Below are 21,683 nucleotides of genomic sequence, written 5' to 3'. Positions count from 1 at the left end.
CACACAGAGTACAACAGCATTTAATGGTCAGAAACAGTTGTACAGTGTTACAATCAGCCACAGAAACTGCTGCAGGACAAGACCCAATCCTTCCCACACAGGACAAAGCAATATTGGACATGACCTGGCATGTGGCTGGGCCCAGGGCCTGAGGGGAGACCACCATCTAATATCCCCAGCTACCCCTCTAGTCATCAGAGGAGGGGTATAAGCCCCACATGCAAGAAGAACCATTTGTGCCCAGTGTCAAATGGGATGGGATGCAAGAGTTACAATTAAGGGAAAACTATGTATCCTGTTAACATAGTTCAAAGGGGTAGGTATTACCCCTGTTCTCCATCTCCCAAAGCGGCTCACTTTCCCAGTTTCTTCATCCGTTCATCAATGTTGGCAAAATTCCCCTCAACTGTGGACAGGTTTTCACGCATGGTTGTCTGTACCTAGAAAGTGATAGAGATGTTTTATTCTTTGTCAATTCCAGGTGCTTACCTAGCTGAGGACCTAAAATTCTTAGGACAAAATTAAATGGAAACACAGCTTACGGGCCTCAGAGCAGGGAGGTTATAGCAGTAGTTTTCAAACTACTCTTGGAGTACCATGGACCTAGGTCAGGGTCTGCCAAGCAGGCAGGATTCTTAAGCGGGCCAAGTAAGATTTTGTTGAAATAGGGGTTCACTGATTAAAGTTAGAAAATTGCTCCAGAGGAAGAACATTATACCAAGTAAATTTTTTCACTTATTTTGATGGTCCTGTGATGCTGGTCTCTCAACTTTAATGTTCCTCCTCCCCCCAGCACTGAAAACTGTGTCTCAACAGAAACCAAGGCCTCATTATGTGCTGGACACTGCTAAAAGAATGAGGGAAGAAGGTGAAACTCACTGCTCAGAGTCAGAAATGAAGTGGCAAAACCAGGTTGGAGCCTAGCTCCTGACGTGAAAGCCCACATTCCTCCCAATGTACTATGCTCAGGAGAACCTGGATGAGGACCCAGAGAGGGTAAAGCTAAGCTGAGACTACAGAGGGAAAGGGTAGGTTTCAGAGGAAAAGCTGATGTTTATTGAACTAACAATTCACCCAGGTTATTTAACCTCGTCCACATAACTCTGAAATAAGTATAATTTTCCAGAGGGCAAGACTGAAGTTCATAGGCTAAGTTTCTACAACCACTGAAAAACAGTGTGAAGACTCAAACCAAGGTCCTGCTACAAACGATGCCACCAAAGGGGCTAAGGCAGAAAGCACTCTGAGATACTCAGAAGACACTCAGCTGGAGAACCTGGTCTGTGTGTCTGAAGAAGGGAGGCAACAAACCAATAAAGGGGCAGACCTGGGTCAAGAGGGTGGTGTTGTCCTTGAGAGAACTAGCGATCATCTGCTGTGTAGTGTCCAAGTGTGTCAGGAGCTGACCAAACTGCATGGCTACAAAAGAAAGGTATGGGGGAGGTTAGAATGCAAGACAAGAGGAAAGGGAATAGAATTTGCCTACTTTCCAATTCCTCTGGACACCCCTCCCACCTTGCTCATGCAGCTGCTTGATGGTGACAAGTCTCTGCACCAGCTCAGGAAGGGTGGAGGCGATGGGGCTCCAGCGCTGTATGGTTTCATATAGCTGGTGTACCTGGAGGGACAGGACAGGGCCCAGAGGAGTTGGCCTACTTGTCAGTGAAGTACACACTGACTTTACTAGGGTGGGGTGAGGTCAACTAGGTGGGGACAGAGCAAAGCACTACCCTTTCTCAGTTGGCACGGGTTTATAAAGACAGGGACCTGAGGATTCAGTGCTCTCATTACCACCAGGATGACTCGGAGAACATAAGGAAGCAGGAAAGGGTGGAGAGATGGGGAAAGATGTCTTCCCGACCTTGCTTTGTGTATCTGCATCCTCTACAGAAGCTTTATGCTTGGCAATCTCATTCACCTTTCCCAGGACACTCTGCAAACACAGATTTTAAGGCTGATGGGTAAGTGCATCCAGGGCTTCCCAAGTCCCAAGCGATCTGTAATCCACTTTGTCCTCCACTTAATACCTGTAGCCGAGCCTCCACTTGGTCTAAAACTGCAAGGTCCAGGGCGCTCACCTTTGCCTGCAACAATTCTACAGTCTCCTGGGGGAAGGGGTTGGGACAAGTTTCATAAAAAGGAAAAGATCAGACTAGGAAGAGGCTACCCCATATTCCACTGAGAGTAATTAATATATAGATGTAGACCTCAAAATCATTCTCCAAGCAACCCGATCCCAATATCCCCTCGTACCCCAAACACTCCAGTTCTTTTTCACACTCACTGTTAGGCAGGCTCCCTGCAGACCTGCAGAAAGAGGATTCTGGTGGGGAAGAGGAGGGAAGAAATCAGTGATTCTACTCTCTCCATATGATTACCACTTTCCCCATCCTTCCTGTTCTAGCAGGAGCCCACTGGCTGATCCCAGTACTGACACCCTTTCCTGACTCCTCCCAGGATTCTGTGGAATGCTGTGGACCTCAGGCTGAGGGTATAGAATGTGAGGATAAGACTAAGAATAGGAGAGCACCTGACCTGAGCATCCTGATTACAGCGTACAGTTGCTTCCAGCTCTGTCAGGCGCTTCTCAAGTTCAGCAACCTAGGGGGAGAAAGGAGGTGAGATTTGCCATCACCTCCCTGCTGCTGCAGTGGAAGGTAAGATCCTGCTATTCTCTGCTTGTCTGCTTGCAACTCCCCTCTGCTCTTCCCTCTACCAATGGATGCCTTTCCAAGGAACATATCCCTAGTCATAATCTTAAAATCTCAACTGAAAGTAGATGGGTGAGGGGAACACGAAGAATGAGACATCAAGATCATCAGAGCCAAGCCCTGACCGGTTTGGCTCAGTGGATAGAGCGTCGGCCTGCGGACTGAAGGGTCCTGGGTTCGATTCCGGTCAAGGGCATGTACCTTGGTTGTGGGCACATCCCCAGTAAGGAGTGTGCAGGAAGCAGCTGAATCGATGTTTCTCTCTCGATGTTTCTAACTCTCTATCCCTCTCCTTCTCCCTTCTGCTCTGTAAAAAATCAATAAAATATATTTTTAAAAAAAAGATCATCAGAGCCAAAACCGGTTTGGCTCAGTAGATAGAGCGTCGGCCTGCGGACTGAAGGGTCCCAGGTTCGATTCCGGTCAAGGGCATGTACCTGGGTTGCGGGCACTTCCCCAGTAGGAGATGTGCAGGAGGCAGCTGATCGATGTTTCTCTCTCATCGACGTTTCTAACTATCTCTCTCCCTTCCTCTCTGTAAAAATTCAATAAAATATATTTAAAAAAAAAAAAAAAAGATCATCAGAAGCGCCCTAGCTGGTTTGGCTCAGTGGATAGTGTCAGCCTGTGGACTGAAAGGTCCCGGGTTCGATTCCAGTCAAGGGCACATGTCTGGGTTGTGGGGCTTGATCCCCAGTGGGGGGCGTGCAGGAGGCAGCCAATCAATGACTCTCTCTCATCATTGATGTTTCTATCTCTCTCTCCCTCTCCCTTCCTCTCTGAAATCAATAAAAAAATATTTTTAAAAAAAGAAAAAGATGAGAAGCGCCCTAGCTGGTTTGGCTCAGTGGATGGAGCATCGACCTGTGGACTTAAGGCTTCTATGTTAGATTCCCGTCAAGGGCACATGCCCGGGTTGTGGGCTCAATCCCCACTAGAGGGCGTACAGGAAGCAGCCAATCAATTCTCATTTCTATCTCTTCCTCTCCCTTCCTCTCTGAAATCAAAAATATATATATATTTTTAAAAAGATCAGAAGCACCCTCTCCCCAGAACTGATCCCTTGGAGGAAGGCAGGAAAGTCTCTAGGGCCACATCTCCCCTGCCTCCCTCTTGGGCCCCCAATCCGCAGTACATACATACTTACTTTGGCAGCTTGAGAGAACTTGTCTTGCTCAGGCCGCGAATGTAGTTCGTAAGTGACAAGGCTGCTATCTGGGAGGGTCCCACTTGTGGTTTTTCCCCCTGAACCAGGCCCTTTGCTGTTCTTTGTTGCCTCCAGCTGTAGTAGTAGGCGCCTAGGTCAGAAGACCAAGTAATAATATCATGACTTGAAGGATGCAGGCCAGCCCAGCCACTCTTTCTCATTCTACCTCAGAGTAGTCAGCATTAAGGAACCGCTAGGCCATCTCTTCCCTTAATAGCCCTGTCACTACCTGGCTGAGTCCCTCTACACCCCAATTAGCAATGATTTCTCAACCAAGTAGAGCACCCACTTAGCCAGAGCTCCATCAGGGTCAGTAAGGTTGATCGCTGCATCTGGTCCCAGCAGCTTCTCCAGGTGGGAAGCAACCAGCTGCTGCTTCAGGGCTGCCAGCTGTTTAGCCAACACCACGGGGGTCAGCTTCTCCTCAGTGGCTGATTCCTTCACTGTTGTCTGGTATGAAAAGTAGAAGGGTGGCAAGAGTGAACTAAGGAAAAAAAAAAAGGGTCAGATCTAGCTGTGGCTGGAAGTCACCTATAGCACTGAATAGAGATTCGTGTGGATCCAGGAGCACAGGGACTCGTTCTCCTCCTGCTGGGAGGTCCTCCTCTGTTCTACAAGTCACAGCAGAGAGGGGAGAAGATAGTTTATAGTTACCTTGATTTTTTCAACTTCAGTTGTCAGCTCTTGGACCTCATGCAATAGTCGCTGGTACTTTTGCTGGGGTGTCTCCTTCACTCCCAGACCCTCTCCAAGCTAGAGAGCAAGCACAAAAGGTGATGTTATACCCCCCAGTACAGGGAACCTCAGGAATTTATCCAAACCCTGGGCTTGAATTGTGAGGGTGTTACATCCAACTCAGAATCTACTACACCCTATTGAACTGAGATAGCTGGAGGCCTGGAGACTCTCCAGAGCAAACAGCAGAGGAATAAAGCATCCTCAGATGCATCCTACTGGGTTCCTCTTTCCCCATCCCCTCTGGTTGGGGACCCCCAACCAAAGAGAAACTCAGAATCTGACAGCATCCCTTGATCTCCTGCTAGAGAGGATCACTGTACCTTTCCCATCAACACACACACACAACAAACCATCTCATATTCTCCGGATTCGTATCCTGTCCTCTTGGTTTTTCCAATACGATCTGAGAAATCTGTCAACAAAAGAAGATGAAATTAAGGGCCTGATCTAAGCCCAAGGCAGTCAAGGTCTCAGGTGACAATGAAGGCTTCCCCCAGGGATCTCTATGAGGGACCCTTTCCCAAAGCAAAAGGCACTAAGGCCTGAGGACAGATTTCCCCCCAGCCAATTTACAGCCCAGTCTCACCAAGTCCCTTTGTCCCCACTCTCTTGTCTTTGAACTTGTCATAGGCAGCATTAGGATTGACAATGATGTGCTCTACACTTGTGCTCGTCAGTTCCTCCTGCAGGAATAGGTAGTTCAGGCGCTGGGCAGTCTCATTCACACTCTAGAACTTCCCCATAAAAATCCCCTATATATAAGTAGACTGGCTCCTACTTTCCAAGCTGCCGACCCAGGCCCGACCTAGGAAACGGAAGCTTCCTGGTAAATTGTAGTCTCAGTTGTATAAACATTAACACCCTGATTCAACTGGGAACAGAGGAAGCATAGCCTCCCCACTCCCCCGCCCCAGCCAACTGGGCCCTCCCAGTTATTTGGCACATACCATGCATTCAGGGTAAGAAATGAACCTGACCTTTTAACCTTTACTTTTTACCAAAAGTAAATTTCCTTGCTGCTGAGGAAGTCCACTTTCAAGCTAATTTCCCTTCTTGCTGGAGGAAAAGAGGTGGAATAACAGACAATCAAGCTACCAACTCAAAGAGTGAATATTAGGACTTGAATGTGCTGCTGAAGGGAAGACATCAGCTCTTTGATAGAAAAAGAAGGTTGGCTGGCAAAGAGCCTGACCAGAAGTTCTGTTTCTAAGCTGCCATGAAGTCAGGGAATTCAGGGGAAGAGAGACAGGCAAGAACACACTGTATTATTTTTTAAGGGACATCTTAGAAGCAACAAGCAGAAGCAGTATCTGCTTGCCAAGAATACCTATGGGCAAGGGCCATAGACAAGTCCTGAAATGGAGATAACCCAGCATCTATTCTAAGAGAAGCCCCAGCTCCAGCCCTCCCTGACCGCTCTGCTGGCTCTTAAGCGCTGAAGCTACCCCATAAGTGGGGGACATGGTAAAGAAAGGAAATGAGATTTTACTCTAGAAATTGAGGCAGAGAGGTTCCCTCCTTACTGGGTATCTACTGGCTGTTCAAATTCCAATAACTACACCAAGACTGGGCATTCATACTGCATGTCTGTCCTTCAATTGTCAGCAGTCTGACAGTGCTCACTACATTACTGAGGGCGGGGGTCGGGGAGGGGGACATTCAGGAGTCCTTTTCTTTTGGAGATGCTACCTCCACCTTCTACAGAAGGAAGACAAAGTAAGTCTTCTGTCCTTTAGCTGGAATAATGGTTCTCAACCCTGGCTGCACAACAGAATCACTTAGAAAATATTAGGCCCTGGCCTAGAGCATCATCCTGATACACCAAGGTTGAAGGTTTGATCCAAGGTTTAGGGTTGGATCCCTGGTCAGGGCATATACAAGAAACAACCAATGATTGCATAAATAAGTAGAACAACAATCTCTCTCTCTCTCAAACCAAGTTTTTAAAACATTAGAAAGAAAAAGAGGCCTGGGCTCACCTCTGTAGATTCTGATTTATTGTTCCAGGGGTAGGGCCAGTGTAGTAGGTTGGTTTAAAAGCTACTCAGGTGATTCTAATATTTCTAATATGCAGCCAGGAACAAGAATCTCTGCCTGTGGGTATTGAGGGGTGGGGGGATGATGGTGATAAAGAGACACTGATGGAGAAAAAGCAGCAGACTAAAGCTCCATCCTTCATCTCAGGTCTGCTAGTAAAGAAGGAATCAGTGTGAGTGGCAGCTTTAAAAATAAGGGAGGAAAGGGGGTAAGGAGAACTGATCAACTATGATCTTTCCCTCTTCTTCAGGAAAGTGCTGGGCAGATGGATAAGAGCTAAAGATTAAGGGAAAACAACAGGGTTCAATGTCCCATATGCAAGGGCCTAGGGGAAAAAAGACAACTGAGTCCTAAATAATCATCTCTTTAATCTTCTCTGAAATGTTAAGGCCTGAGTACCCACCAGCCAAATAACTGTGTGGTCTCTAGCGTCTGTAAGTGTCTGAGAAGGACTCGTGCTCAGGAAAGACAACCATCTTCTCCGAAAGTTGACACTCAGTAATATGCCACTCCTCTTTGTGAGTGCCCTAATCAAGGCCAATGAAGTAGAAACCCATTAAAAAAAAATTTCTCTTAAAAAGAGGAATGGGAGATATAGTCTACAGACCAAAGGAAGAAATTATAGCTCCATTGTGTTAAACCTTTATTATGGGACAGGCACTGTGCAGATGAGAACCTACTTTCTTATTTACTTTCCTAAAAATAGGGAAGGGGTGGAGTAAGAAAGGCAAATACACAGAACTATGAGTTTCAGAGGTTCTGGACAGTAAGAGGGATGGATAATGCTTTCACCTCACTGTTCCTGACACAGAAGCATATGCTGGGTCAGGAGGGCGGCCTGACACTGGCAACCCTGAGGAGCCCTCTGAGGGTGTGGCCCTGGAGACAGGTGGGCAGAACACTTCAGTCCTCCAGTGGCACCTACTCCACAGTGTCTCAGAGATCTGGGGGCATGAGTTAGGGGCAATGTTATTACAGTGACTTGTGAGGTGGGAAAAGGTTGTCGCTGGGGTGGGGCTGAATAGATGAAAGATTTGGTAGAGACAAAAGGACAGAAAAACAACTGCCCATCACAGCACACCCCACTAAAAAGCAGATGAAAGGTCAGGCTTCTTACCAGCTCCTTGTGGTTTCCCCAGAGGTGAGAAAATCAAGAGTTAAAAGGAAAGGGAGTGGGGAAATGGGGGTGAGGGAGGGGAAAAAAAAAGACAAAATTGTTATTAGCAAATTGTCACATGCACTACATGACAGTCTTCAAACACACTGCACCACAGGGCCCAGGGGAGCCTAGCAAAATTTGGGGACCAAGAAATTTCAGCTCGGGTTGTCACATACCCCCAGAAGAAAGAAGAGCTTGGGTCCCTTTCCTCTCTGGTGGTGAGGATGTCATGAAGCTTTGCCAGTAACAGCAGCAATTCAGGATCATCTGAGAACTAGTAGTTAGATGCTGCAAGCTAGTGGCATGGAACAGGGAAGTGGGGGGAAAGAAGGCTGAGGTGGAGGGGAAGCTGTAGAAATGGCAATGTGAAGCAGAGGCTATGGAGATTCTGAGGACCTGCACTGATTGAGGGTCCATAATTCTCAAGGGGGGAGTTCATGGCTTAAGTCTTCCTGTCCCCTGGTTTCTCTAGTGTAGAAGAATCAGACATTTGGATGACTGAGTCAGTCACAATGAGAGTGCTCATTTGGGTGGTCTGTTATAATTTTAGGTTTAGCAGAATAAAATATGTCAGGTACAGATGGTGAGTTTAGGGAAATACGAAGCACCTGATTGAAGCCCCATTCTCCTTCTCTGCTGCTAAACGACACAGGGCAGATCCTGGTCCCTCGTGTATTCCGTGTTTGATTACTTCTTGAGTGATGGGTAGCTCACCCTGCAGCTCGGAGGGATCCAGAGCAATTCTGCCGTGATGTGCTAGCACAAAGAGTGCAGAGGACACCAAGATTCACAGCTACCAGCCCATATGCAGAACAGGTTTCTTCAACCCTCTACTCACAAGATTCACAGGGGTTGGAGGGTAGACAAAGGGGAAAGGTGGGAGTATTTAAAAGAGGCCTTATTTTAGTCCAGGCCACACAGATAAGAATCTCATTTCCAGGCAAGACTGGTAAAGAACTACCAGGAAGGGGAATTCAGCTGTACACCCTGCCTCTCCAGGAGCTCTACTGACGGGTAGATAGAAGTGTGGAGGGTCAAATGCTTCCTGCCTCAGAGATTTCCGCTAAATATACCTGAACCTCAACCTCTCCATCGCCTGATGCCAGGGTCCACCCTAGCAGACTCCTCCCTCAGCTCAGGGTAGAGGTGAACCTGGGTCCTGTGGTCTAGGCTGGGATGTCTCTACAGAGTGGGTGTATGCGCTCACATTTGCATGCATACAAAACAAGGGGAGGCACACACACTACACATTTCTCTTACTTGCCCCACAAAGCTAAAATCAGTTTGGGAGAAACTCAAGGAGAAATAGAGGACAATGGGCCATAAATCAAGTTCAAATCATGAAGAACAATCAGAATCAGGAGGACAGAAAAATCAAAGAAAAGGAAAATGGCATTATTAGTTTGCAAACAATATATGCCACTTCCCGATCTGTCCTATGGAGAATGATGAGATTTTAAGCATAATTCCTGTAACCTGGAATAGTAACAGTCACCATGGAAACCTACTACACCCAGCCACCTTGACTTGAAAATTCTAAGTGCCCTGATACCAGGTACTAGCTTATCTGGTAGATGATTCCCAGTCCCTCTCACTAATGAACTCCCAGACTCCCCAGGGCTGTTTGGCTAAATGGCTGTGCCTAGAGGCAAAACCTGAGGTTCTAGATCAGATAGGGGGGAGAGGCCTGTTCAGGCTCTATGCCAACACTGCAGCCAGAGGGACTTTGGAACCATGAAGACAAGGAGCATGGATAGTACAGAAGAATAAAACTGTCCAGGATGGACCAACATAGTGCTGAGCAACCATCCATTTCTAAAGGAGGGGAACAGAAACAGAAAGACTCATGAAAGCACAAATAAACAAAGTTATTACCTTAAAATTAGCATATAATACCCCTTTTGCCTATCCAATTTATCTTTCTGTAAAGGCTCAGCTTAGAATATTAAATTGAGTTTTCCAGGCATAATCCACACACAGCTAAGAAGTGAGGACTGTGGCTGTTCCCCTTGTTTTTCATCCCTGTTTGGAATAGTTTAGTCATTCCTTTTCTCTTAACTCCATTTCAGTCTGAGAAAGGCAACCCCCTTCTAACTCTAGCTCCTGAATGCCTTATGTGCCCAAGCATTCCTAGCCTCCATGTTTCTATCCCATCCTCCATTGGACAGTTTTATTCTGCAGACTTCCAAGAGGAAGAGACAATGATTCATGGATCATCATTGTGCTTCTAATCCTTGATTTCTGATCTTTAAACATACGGCCAGCAGGCCCCTTAGTGATCCAGCTAGGGACTCATTAGAATTTAAATTAGCTATAACAATAGCACAGTGGCAGAGCATTGCATGCGAGATGGCAGATGAAAAAAACATGCAGAGAAGAAGCATCGAATGGTCTTACTTGTGCAAACTAGTGTCCAGGCAAGGTGGTGAGGAGGGAGGATGGGGGAAGCATCAGGAAAAACTCAGGTAAGTTCAAGTGCGCCAACAGTTAATGAACACAATCAAGCATACTCTATGATACCCCAAACTGTAAGGAAGAGAACCTACCATTTGTCATTTCAACCTGGTGCAGTGTCCAGCAGTACCTACCCTTTGGAAAACTGAAGCCTCTGCCAGGGCCCCACCAAACTTTGGCAGGCCACTTTTCCCCCCTTTCACATGGCGTTGAGAATAGTTATGGCATAAAGGGAGAAACCAAATCCTACTTCCAGTGAGGTTTTCTAAATTTACTCCCCTTGGCTGGCTGGCATGGCTCAGTGGTTGAGCATCAACTTATGAACAAAAGAGGTCACGGTTTGATTCCTGGTCAGGGCACATGCCTGGGTTGCGGGCCTGATCCCCAGTGGAGGGCGTGCAGGAGGCAGCCGATTGATGAGTCTCTCTCGTCATTCATGTTTCTCTCTCTCTCTCTCCCTCTTCCTTCCTCTCTGAAATCAATAAAAATATATACTCCCCTTGTTCCAGCAGTTCAAAAATCATGAGCAGAATGCCCCACAAACCCAAGGCAGGCTATGGGCCCAGAAGAGATGGAATTCCAAATGGGAATTAGCTTTCTGGACAAGACATTTTAAGAAAAGTTTCCAAACAAGCCCATCACCCCAATAAACCCAGGAGTGTCTGAAATCCAGAGAGGAGATCCTCCCAAATTGAGGAAGATGGGGCTAGCCTATACAGTTTTCTGGCCCATTCATTTGAGAATACTTCCTGCTAAAATCATTTTTAAAGGGATAGTAGGAAATTCAGGATCATCTTTACCAAAATTAAAACCCATGGCTTGGCCGGCACAGCTCAGTTGCGCATCGACCTAGGAGCCAGGAGGTCACAGGTTTGGTTCCCTGTCAGGCCATATGCCTGGGTTGTGGGCTCTATCCCCAGTGGAGGGTGTGCAGGAGGCAGCCGATCAATGATGCTCTGTCATCACTGATGTTTCTATGTCTCTCTTCCTCTCCCTTCCTCTCTGAAATCAATAAAAATATATTTAAAAAAACAAACAAAAAAAACCCTTCTACTACTGCCCTGGCTAGTTTGGCTCAGTGGATAGAGCGTTAGCTTGAGGAAGGGTCCTGGATTAGATTCCAGTCAAGGGCACACGCCTAGGTTGCGGGCTCGATACCCAGTAGGGGGCGTGCAGGAGGCAGCTGATTACTGATTCTCATCACTGATGTTTCTATCTCTCTCTCCCTCTCCCTTCCTCTCTGAAATAAATAAAAATATATTAAAAACAAAAAAAACCTTCTACTACTTTCTTCTCCTATCTCCCCATTATGGGAATTGTAAAACTTTTATGTTTAAGTTAAACCAGCAATTACAATCTTTAAGGAATATTACAGGACATTATTTCGTTAGGCAGCCCCATTTCTTCTACAGAGGAGCAAACAGAGAAAGGAGGTTAAAAGACAGGGAGGGTCAACCCTCTCTGACTATTCCTTTTTATTTTTATTAATTTCAGAGAGGAAGAGAGAGAAACATCAATGAGAAAGAATCATTGATCGGTTGCCTCCTGCACGCCCCCTACTGGGGATCAAGCCAAAATCGAACCAGGACCCTTCAGTCCACAGGCAGAAACTCTATTCACTGAGCCAAACCAGCTAGGGCTGACTATTCCTTCCAATAAAAATCTGAGACGCCGAAAAGGTTCCATTTGAAACTGGTCATATTGGTTGTCTCCAAGGAAGGGAACTTAATGGGCAGACAGTGGTGGGAAGAGAAACTTTCGTTCTATGAGCATATATAACCTATTTTAAAAACCAATAAAATTAAAGTTAAAAATAATCTAGGGCGGGGGGAGAAAATAATCTGGAGACTAAGGCAGAGCATGCTGTTGCCAGGGGTTAAGAAGGTTCCGGAAAACCTCATGGTTCAGTCACAATAGTGATAATATGCACTGTCACCTGTGCTAGGTCTTAGGAGGGTAGGTGAGGAGGTAGGCCACTGGTGAGAATCCAAGTCTCATGGACACGAGGTTCTGGATTATCTAAGTACCACCCACCGCTCCTCAAGTTGCACATTTACGTCAGTATTAAGAGCAGTGGCAGAACCATTACTCAGCTGACTTCCCGAAAGCTGCCCTCCTAAGGCCCACTGGGAAATTCAGAGGCCAAAGACATTAGCTGACATCAGGAAACATCTCAGTAACCACCCCCCAGGCTCCTATAGTAAAGGTCTCCCCATCCTTCTCACTCCTCCCTAGTGAGAGGTATTTATTTAGCTGGGCCTTAAAGGATGGAATATTCACCATCCAGATCTTATACACTTCTATACCGCATCCTAAGCAATGTGCCACAAGAAAAGAATACTTATGGTACCCTCTCTCCCCATTAGATTTTACTAAAATATACTGTTCAGGCTCAGCAGGGAGAAACAGCCAATCAGGGCTCCACATTCAGGTTCTTCCATGCCTGGAATGGGTCTCATCTTTTTATTAAGAGATATCCCATTACCTTCAGAAGGAAAATTACAATGTGTTTTTTGGTTTGGAAAGGGGCTACCTGTTTGTATCAAAGTCAGTGACAAAGGGACAAAGTTCCATTCATTATCTCACCATAAAGGCTTGATGTTTTACAGGTAGTGGCCTAGGCCGGAGTTGAGCAGTATCTGAACTGTGACAGTAGAGTGAAGCCCTCAGCATACACACTCTTGCCCTGTGAGGTCAGAGACAGCTTCCTAATAGGATACCTCTTGGAGAGACAGGTGCATACGTAGGTGCCTGAGCAATGACAACATCTACATTATCTCCAGATACTCAGGCTTGGGGGACAGACTAACATGCCAGCAAGTACAGAAGCCACAAGGAACAAAACACTGAGAGAGGGGACAGGGAAGGTGTTCCCCACAAAGCAGGAACCACTTCCACATAGGGGAAATCAAATAAGGAATAAGTGAGTACGCCAAGCCATACATTATAAGCCAGCAACCAGCATTCTCTAGAACTAACAGCCCCACAGGCATAGCCACAGGACTTACAGACACACACACTGAGCCTGTTCCCGCTGACTCTTGGTCACAACTTTATTGAGATCTCACACCATCCACATGACCCTAGCCCAGCTCTCTTTGGAAATAACAGAACCTAAAACACATCCTGTAAGACACGGTAACAAATCTCTGTTCCCCTTTGCACTTACATACAGAATTTTCACTATGTTGATTTCCATTCACTCAATTTTGTTTTTTTCTTCTGTTTCCTCTATGTATCCTAACTTCCCCCATTAGTCTGGGTGACTCTTGAGAGCAAGTGCATTTCTTCCTTGCATTGCACCAAAAATAAAGATTAAACACCTAATAAATAAATTCAATAAACAATGCTAAGTGGTTCCCCTCATTAAAATGTGTCCACAGATAATTCCTTCCTCCTGAGTTCTTGGACTTGAAAGTGCTATCAGGGCCTCTCCTTTACTGATATAAAAAATGTCTGTTCTTCCTCAAATTTGTTTTGCTCTGACCAGGTCCCTTATCTTTCTTCAGTCTCCAAATAATTTTCTTACTCTTTGCCCGACAGTCATATAAAAGGGTATTCCTCAATACTTCAAAGTCTAGCTCTCGGTAGGATACTAATGAACACATATTGAGTGAAATATTTTATGAACTAGAAGGCCTAGACCTAACCTTAAGCAGTTTATAAAAACTCAAGCTTCATGATTCATTACCATGGAATAGCGTGCAGGGGACTTAGGAGTCACTCGCCCCAAACCTAAATGTTTTGGGATATTTCAATTTTATTTCAAAGGCCAAGGATCAGATCTTGTTCGTTGGAATTCCACTGACCTGACTCTCCTTCCTGGTATTGCTCACTGGCAGCGGCAAGCCCGCCAAGGCCTTGCAACCAACACACCACCCAGGCTGGGTTGGCATACCCGCTTATCGCCATGGCTCCCCAGAAAAGAGAAAGGGCCTGCCTGGGGGAGAGGTCAGAGTCCAGAGGAGTCCTGAGGCAGCACATAGTCTTACCGCATCGAACTCTGCTTGGTCATCCTCAGGTAGGTCGCTGGTTTCATAAACATCTGGCTCGTTCCTGGCCTGCGGGTAGAAGCAGTGACCACCTGACTTCATTACACAGCACCCACCAACACCCCTGACCCTATTCCATTGGAACAAGTTAACAGAGAAGGCAGGCTGTGATGCCAGAATCCTGTCCCTTCGCTTCCACCTGCCCAGTTAACTGCAGTTCCCATGTCTTAGAGGGATAGGGATGACAGTGGGGACAGTTGGGACTTGATGGTAAATGCTGAGTATAAGTGATGACCAAGACGTTACCCTAATCTGAAAGGGCATGGGTCCTTAGCAATCCTTATGTCATCAGTAGGAAAAGGGCTGTCCTCGCGTTAGGTCCTGTACACACTACCCTGGCACAAGGGTTGAGAGTGACTCAGGACCTTAGTACCCAAGGTCCTGTGACCCAGCCCCCAACCCGGGAATGCAGGCAGTCCAGCACAAAGGGGGGTCCATGCCCGCACGTGCGGGGCGGGGTGGGGTGCCAGGGCACTCCCCGGGGGACAGAGTTCTCCATCCAGCACAAGGGTTCTGGCAGGATGAAGGCCATCACTAAGTGGCCGGATGTGTGTGTCTGGGTGGGGATGGGAGGCTCATGGGAAGATGTGGGGAGTCACTGGTGTTGACATGGGAGGTAGAAACACTCGGGCCCAGTGATTTGGGCCCGGAGACGATTTCTGGGCCGAGAACCCGGCGGCGGCCGGAAGAGGGGCCCGGTAGGCCGACCTAGGCCTGGCCCAGTCGGATCAGAGGAGGCCGGAAGGTGCTGCGGCTCGTCCGGAGCAAGCGGCGGGAGCCCTGGGGGTGGTGCAGGGGCTGCAGACGGGAGGGGTCACAGGTTGGTGCCTGTTGGGGGTCTTCAGGAGGTCGGGGGCGCGGTTCTAGGGAGCCGAGGCCGGCCCTGTACTCACAATGCCGGGAAGGTCGGCGTATTTAGGGTCCGCCATGGCGGCGGCGAGGCGGGTTTGGGGGACCGGGGCCTCGGCGAAGCCGGGGCCGGAGTTCGGGTGGGGGAGAGGCTGGGTCCGGGTCCCGAGCTAGGCGGCGGCAGAGGGAGTGGCGGAGGAGGCGGAGGAGTAGGAAGTCTCGCGACAGCTGAAGCACAGGAGGACAGAGCAAAAGTCGCGAGAACAGCCCGCTACCACACCCGTGTAGAGGCCGGGACTGGCGAGAACGAGGGCAGGGAATGAGGTAATGGCGGGGGGCGCCGACTGGGATTATGGGATATGTAGTCTTGGCCCACTGGGGCTTTGGCGGGCGATGACAGTAAAGTGCTTTTTATTTCATCCGACCTATTTTCTTTAGTTTTTACATCAAGCCTGTGAAAGAGCTTTTCTAATTCCCGTTCTTCAGATAAACAAGTTTGGACTCCCCAGAAATCAAATGATTACATAAAAATAACACAACTAGGCATGTTGTGACACAGCCAGGACTCCAAAAACAAGGATAACAAATAAACTTTAATAAAGGCTCAGTCTTGTTGGGAATGAAAAAGGTAAGTCACCTTCACAATTTAGGACTGTCATAAGATACAGGAAGCCTCGTTAAATTTGAAATAAGCAATAAATAGGCTTTTAAAAAATGTTTTTATTGATTTCAGAGAGGAAAGGAGAGGGAGAGAGAGAAACATCAATAATGAGAGAGAATCATTGAACCGCTGCCTCCTGCACAGCCCCACTGGGGATGGACCCTGCAACCCTGGCATGTGCCCTGACTGAGAATCAAACTGCAACCTCCTTGTTCATAGGTCAAAGCTCAACCACTGAGCCACACCCCGGTTGGACCCATAAGTGTGTCCCATACCATATTTGGGACATAATAGCACAATAAATGTTATTTTTTATTTGAAATTAAAATTTAACTGGTTATACTTTTTGTTTGTTTGTTTGCTTGTTTGAAATATATTTTTATTGATTTCAGGGAGGAAGAGAGATAGAAACACCAAAGATGAGAGAGAACCACTGATCGGCTGTCTCCTGCATGCCCCACACTGGGGATCGACCCCCAACCCCAGCATGTGTCCTGACCAGGAATGGAACTGTGACCTCCTGGTTCTTAGTTTGTTGCTCAACCACTGAGGCATGCTGGCTGGGTTGATTATCCTATTTTTTTCTTCAAATCTAGCCATCCTATCCAAGTTCATAGGTAAGTGATGGCTCTATGTCTGAACACCCTCTGTGCTCTTAGCCACTTCACTGGTTTCAGAGCTTTGAATTTGACAGTTCAAGAAAATTAAAACAAAATTTAAAAAAAGGAAATTAAAATAAGAACAACAAAGTTTTGCGAGATAAGCATAGCATTGCTTCCTTTCATTTTGCCAAGTACATTAAAGGAAAAAACCATCTATTTACTATTGCCATCATCCCTTAGCAGGAAAGTAAGAAGGACATACTCTCAGAATAAATTCTGCTTTATGAAAAATCACACTGCGTGTGTGTTTAACTTTTGCGGAGGGGTGGGGAGGGCTTACCCATAAACCTTTGTCTCTGACCAATGACCCTCCATGGACTAGCATTTTGAAACTCCTTTACTTAAGGATGCCATGCTGGAGCCCCTGGAGGCCTGAGGTTGGGCTGTTTCCCAGGATGTACCCTAAGCTTTCAGGCTGTTGCAAAACTTAGAAATAGTGACAGACCAAGTGACTAGAGAGATGCTTATTTTCCTGAGTTTAGAACTCATTGTCATTCTGTGCATCCTCCCTTGGCTCCTCACCAAGCCTCTATCCCTCTTTCTTCATAGTCCTTTGCCTTCCTTTGCAGTTTGTTATCCTGAACCCTTCCCCTTCAGTTTCCTTAAAATTCAAGGTGGGTTAGAGGTATAGGTCCAATTTTGGAAACCCTCCCAGTTGAATTCTGAATGCTTAGGTCTTGTCTGGCCAGGCCATCATTCTCTCCCCTTGCCTCATAGTGTCTAAGTGACCTTAGACAATTGTTGGCAGAACCTCTATCCCCTCCTCCCTTCTTCCATCATCCTGCTCCTCCCCTTGGCCTAGAGCCTCAATTCCTGCAGTCTAACTCTGTTGGCTAGCGGAGGCCTGTGATGTGGAGAAAAATCAATTTGGCCAGCTTCTAGATAGTTCTGCCCAGGGGCTGCAGCAGAAGTCTGACCTAAGGGCAGGAAGGACAAGTAATCTCTAGGCTTGGCTTTTCTTTCTTTCTTTTTTCTTTTTTTGGCCAGAGAAGTGGGAGAAACAGAGAGGGAAGGGGGAGAAACAAAAGAAGAAAGGCCTGAGATGTTAGGACTCTGTCCAATAGTAACTGGGACAGGAAACACACTCAAATCGGTGTCTAAACCTGCCTGAAACCCAAATTCAGAAGTCTACCCCAGAAGTCCTCTCTTAAAGTCCCTCTGGCCTTGCCCACCCCATCACTACCCCTCCTTCACTGCTTTCTGACTCCCGTTCTCTTGCAAAAGTTACTGCTACCCACTTTCATCATTCCAGGCCCAACCTATGAGGCAAAAATGAAAATTTTATCTGCTCTTGAATTCTGATAGCCCAGAATGGGAGCTTGTTTTCCTTCAAACTGAGGACCTGGAATGGATGTGGGGACATAGCCGGTTTGGCTCAGTGGATAGAGCTTCAGCTGAAGGGTCCTGTGTTGGATTCTGGTCAAGGACAGGTACCTCTTACCTCAGTTGCTGGGCTCGGTTTAGGGCTGGATCCCTGGCCCTGGTCGGGGCACGTGAGGGAGGCAATCAATTCATGTGACACATCGATGTTCCTCTCTCTGTATCTTCCCCTCCTTTCCACGCTTAAGAAAATCAATGGAAAGATATCCTTGGGTGAGGATTAACAACAACAAAGGCCTAGCCAGTTTGGTTCAATGGATAGAGCGTCGGCCTGCGGACTGAAGGGTCCTGGGTTTGATTATGGCCAGGGCACATGCGGGGGTTGTAGGCTAGATCCCCAGTAGGGGGCGTGCAAGAGGCAGCCAATCAATGATTCTTATCATTGATGTTTCTATCTCGCCCTCTCCCTCTCCCTTCCTCTCTGAAATCAATAAAAATATATTACAAAACAACAACAAAAAGGAATGTATGTTGGGGACATAGCAGACTGCACCCCTGTATGTAGACGGGAAGGGAATAGCCAAACTTCTCCTGATACTCTTCTCTGAAAAAAATGGTACCTGTACAGCCATCTCCATGGGGTATAGGCCACTGCCCTTGAAGGTTGAGTGGGCTGGGGTGTGTGGAGAGGGAATAAGAAGTGTGCTCCCAATTTGGAGAGAGGATTGTGACGGGGTGGAGGGTGCCCTGGAGTAAAGGGGACTGGAAGGGGCTGGACAGGCCTTCCCCAGACCCCTTATTCCTTTCAGAGGGTGGAGTCTGGGGGAGGGACTGACAGGTTAGGGATGTGGGATGCAGTGTGTCACTTGGGCAGGGAAGGGGTGAGGACAAGGTTATCTTCGAGAGTTAGGGGTGAGAAGAGGAGGCAAAGGGGAGGAAAGGTGCCACGGTGGGTGATGGACGCGGAGCGGCCCCCACGCCCCGCGGCGAGGGAAGCCCCGCCCCGCTCCTCGGTCGCCGCCCCGCCCAGGCCCGCAGAGCGGCGCTGCAGCGCGAGGGGCGGAGAGGCAGAGCGCCCGGAGAGGACCAGACGCCCAGGTCGCCCGCATCCCGCTGCCGCAGGAGAGAGGAAGTGCGCCCCGGCCCTGCTCCCCAGCCTGCACCCGGGCACCCCCAGACCTTTCTCGGCCCCAGAGGCCAAGCACCTGCCCTCCACCTCGGCCTCCGCTGAGCTCCCTCCCTCGGAGCACGCACCTCCTCTGCCGCCCAGGGAGTGCAGCAGCCCCAGCCGGCGACCACCATGACGGAGACCAACAACGAATGCAGCATCAAGGTGCTCTGCCGATTTCGGCCCCTGAACCAGGCCGAGATTCTGCGGGGAGACAAGTTCATCCCCATTTTCCAAGGGGACGACAGCGTCGTTATTGGGGTGAGTGCCTCTGTAGGAGGGCATTTCGGGGAGGGGGCAGGTGGTTGAATCCTACCCCTCGCCGAGCCTTAGTCCCTGCCTCTCCCTCGGTGCCCCCTCTCCGCTCTTCATCCTCCATCATCTTCGCCGAAGCCCCTCCTCTCCCCTGCACCAGGATGGCTGGGTGTGGCCTGGCAGGCCCGCTGCCAAGTCTCTGCAGTGGGAGGGGGCTCTTTCCCCGCCACCAGGTCGCCCCCTTCCCCTTTGCTGCCCCCTGCAGGGTCCCCACCCCTGACCACCAGTCCTGTGTTTTTCTAATGTTTCCCCTCACCCCTAGAGAAAGCGCGTCTTCCCTTTGTTATTGGCTCATATCTCTACCCCCAGCTCCCAGGAAGGGAGGGAAGGGAAGACTAGTGGATGGACTAGGTCCGAGGGGGACAGTCCAGGGTCTCTGCGGAGATACAAAAGAGGATGGGCTCTGGGACCCAGTCCTCCATCATTCCCCACAGTACTTGCAGCCTGGACTTGGAGGGAGGGCACAGGTCTGATGAAGCGTTTTCTGAGAAAGACATGCAATGATGCCACACCTAGTTTTGGGGAAGCCTCCTGGATCCTAAGGAAATGTCTGCGTTTCCCTCCCAGGTACAGTAGGAAGAGGATTTCAAACCCCCTCCTTCTCCCTAACAAATAAAAATAAGCAGACCCTGAGATCCTAACAAGTATTTGCTTATTCATCCTTTCTGTTGACCCAATAAAAAGTAGCAAGCCACCTCTACTTCATCATGACAGCCCCTACCCGTTGAGGAAATCGTACGAAGGAGGGCTAATATCTGCCGTGTGGTTGTTACTCTATGTGTAATATTCAATCCTCAAAACAACAGTCTGAAGTTGGTGTCAATATTTCCATTTTACAGATGAGGAAATTGAGGCCCAAAGAAGTGGAATGACTTTCTCAAGGTCACACTGTGACTTCATGGATGTGAACCTAAATCTGTGGCTCCAAAGCTCATGTCTTTCCCTCTATGTCATATTGCCTCCACAGATTTCTATTCTGGTCCTTCATCTGTAATGGTCCAAAGGGAATTTCTAGGGAACTCCTCACCCACCCCTCCTTTCCTAGGTTGGTAGGGGTTGCCAGGCTAAGGGCTGAAAGGATTGGGGTGGAGTCCAGTAGGGCTTGAGGGGTGCTGGGCCAGGGAACTAGCCCCTTTGAGAAGGGAGGGGCACATATGAGGACAGTCCTCAAGGTCAAGAGCACTTCTTCTGTATCTTTGATCCATAGTGCTTGGCACAAGGCATGTTGTTAAAGAAATGAAAGCAAGAAGGGGCGGGAGCCTGGGCCTTCTGAATCAGTGAGAATGGGACTTAGAGTAAACAGGCCTTAGGAAGAGAGCGGCTGACGTGTTCTGTCCCCAAGGGCCCCAGGCTGGCACCACACCGAGCTCTCTCACCTGCACGGTGAACTCAGATGGGTGGGTGCCAGGTGTGTGTGCTTATGAATGGGACTGTTTGCCACACTGAGCGGGCCCCCCGTCTCTGTCTCAGGGTCCTTAGGCCTCACAGGCCAGTGGATCAACCTTGGGGGACTCCTCTCTGAACAGTCTGGACAGCAGGCATTAGCTATGAGAGTTGGAGCCTCAGGTCCCTCTGAGATATAAAATCTGAGAAACAGGAGGGAGTTGGTTTTGGGGGAGCAAATCTACAAAAGGCTTCTCCTCTTAAGGCTCGCTTCCTTTATCGTAGATTTTTTTCAGGTAAGTCTAAACCAACTCCTCTAGACTCTCTGGGCTGTTCATCTTGGCTTGGTGAGCATGGGGCATAGGGTGAAATTGGGAGAAGGAATTGTGGTGTGGATCTGTCCAATTCACGCAGCTAAACGGGAGAGACACAGTGGAAGGTGGGGAAGGAAGAGAGATGAGGAGAGGCCCGGGCGGGGGGGGGGGGGGGGCCTGCCAGTTCAGATTCTAGCTTAGCTACATAGCAGGTCCTTCCTGTCTGTTTTGCCTGATATATGCAGGGCTGTACCTTTGTCTCACTGTATCTTCCCTTGCCTTCGCCCTTCCTGTCACTCTCTCACTCCTAGATAAAGGCTTGTGGGGGGCCATTTTGTCTCAGGCAGCATCCTTGGAGCCTTACTATTCATTTGTCACTCAGGATGCTGAGGGAGAAGTAATTGTCGAGGAGACCCTTGAGGACCTCAACAAGGGAAGGAAATATCCTACCCCCTTTCCTGGGGCCCAGGGTGTGAGACACTGAGGAATAAATGAAGGGAACTGCTTCAAGATGTCTGGGAGGATGAGGGAAGAGTGACAGTGGGAGACAGTGGTCAGTCCACACCCAGCCCCTGCTCCTTTATCTGACGGCTCTCAGCTCTGCCTCTGCAGCGCGGCGGCTGGCTCTGGGCTTCAGACTCTCTCATTTTCGT

At 48.3% G+C, this 21,683-nt stretch overlaps 2 protein-coding genes across 8 annotated transcripts in view; one reads left to right on the top strand and one right to left on the bottom strand.

The window, feature by feature from the left end:
* Positions 1 to 4: 4 nt before the first annotated feature.
* Positions 5 to 15,423, bottom strand: DCTN2 (dynactin subunit 2). 7 transcript variants are annotated; one of them, XM_036296906.1, is made up of 16 exons: positions 15,252 to 15,419; positions 14,299 to 14,367; positions 10,250 to 10,258; positions 7,811 to 7,816; positions 5,243 to 5,339; positions 5,007 to 5,068; positions 4,573 to 4,671; positions 4,208 to 4,368; positions 3,859 to 4,009; positions 2,536 to 2,601; positions 2,285 to 2,323; positions 2,028 to 2,105; positions 1,862 to 1,933; positions 1,516 to 1,618; positions 1,328 to 1,419; positions 5 to 440 (listed from the first exon to the last, which is right to left on the bottom strand). In XM_036296906.1, exons 1-16 carry the CDS (start codon positions 15,285 to 15,287, stop codon positions 354 to 356), a joined length of 1,227 nt encoding a protein of 408 aa, XP_036152799.1. In that variant the 5' UTR covers positions 15,288 to 15,419; the 3' UTR covers positions 5 to 353. The 7 variants fall into 7 exon arrangements, 6 of the variants coding, with proteins under 6 accessions (XP_036152799.1, XP_036152800.1, XP_036152802.1 ...); XM_036296907.1 differs by lacking the exon at positions 10,250 to 10,258; XR_004965705.1 differs by lacking the exon at positions 5 to 440 and having other exon boundaries at positions 1,792 to 1,933; positions 15,252 to 15,423.
* A 3,462-nt stretch (positions 15,424 to 18,885) lies between these two features.
* The window catches only part of KIF5A (kinesin family member 5A), a 31,955-nt gene continuing 29,157 nt past the window's right edge, over positions 18,886 to 21,683 (top strand). Inside the window, exon 1 of the mRNA XM_036297709.1 lies at positions 18,886 to 19,279. Within this exon, the coding sequence (XP_036153602.1) occupies positions 19,151 to 19,279 (129 nt within the window). The 5' untranslated portion in view covers positions 18,886 to 19,150. The remainder of the gene's footprint in view (positions 19,280 to 21,683) is intronic.

This window comes from Myotis myotis, unplaced genomic scaffold (assembly GCF_014108235.1).
Source record: "Myotis myotis isolate mMyoMyo1 unplaced genomic scaffold, mMyoMyo1.p scaffold_m19_p_3, whole genome shotgun sequence".
Taxonomy (NCBI): domain Eukaryota; kingdom Metazoa; phylum Chordata; class Mammalia; order Chiroptera; family Vespertilionidae; genus Myotis; species Myotis myotis.
Note: the sequence above shows the minus strand (reverse complement) of the source record. Positions and strands in the feature narration are given on the sequence as shown.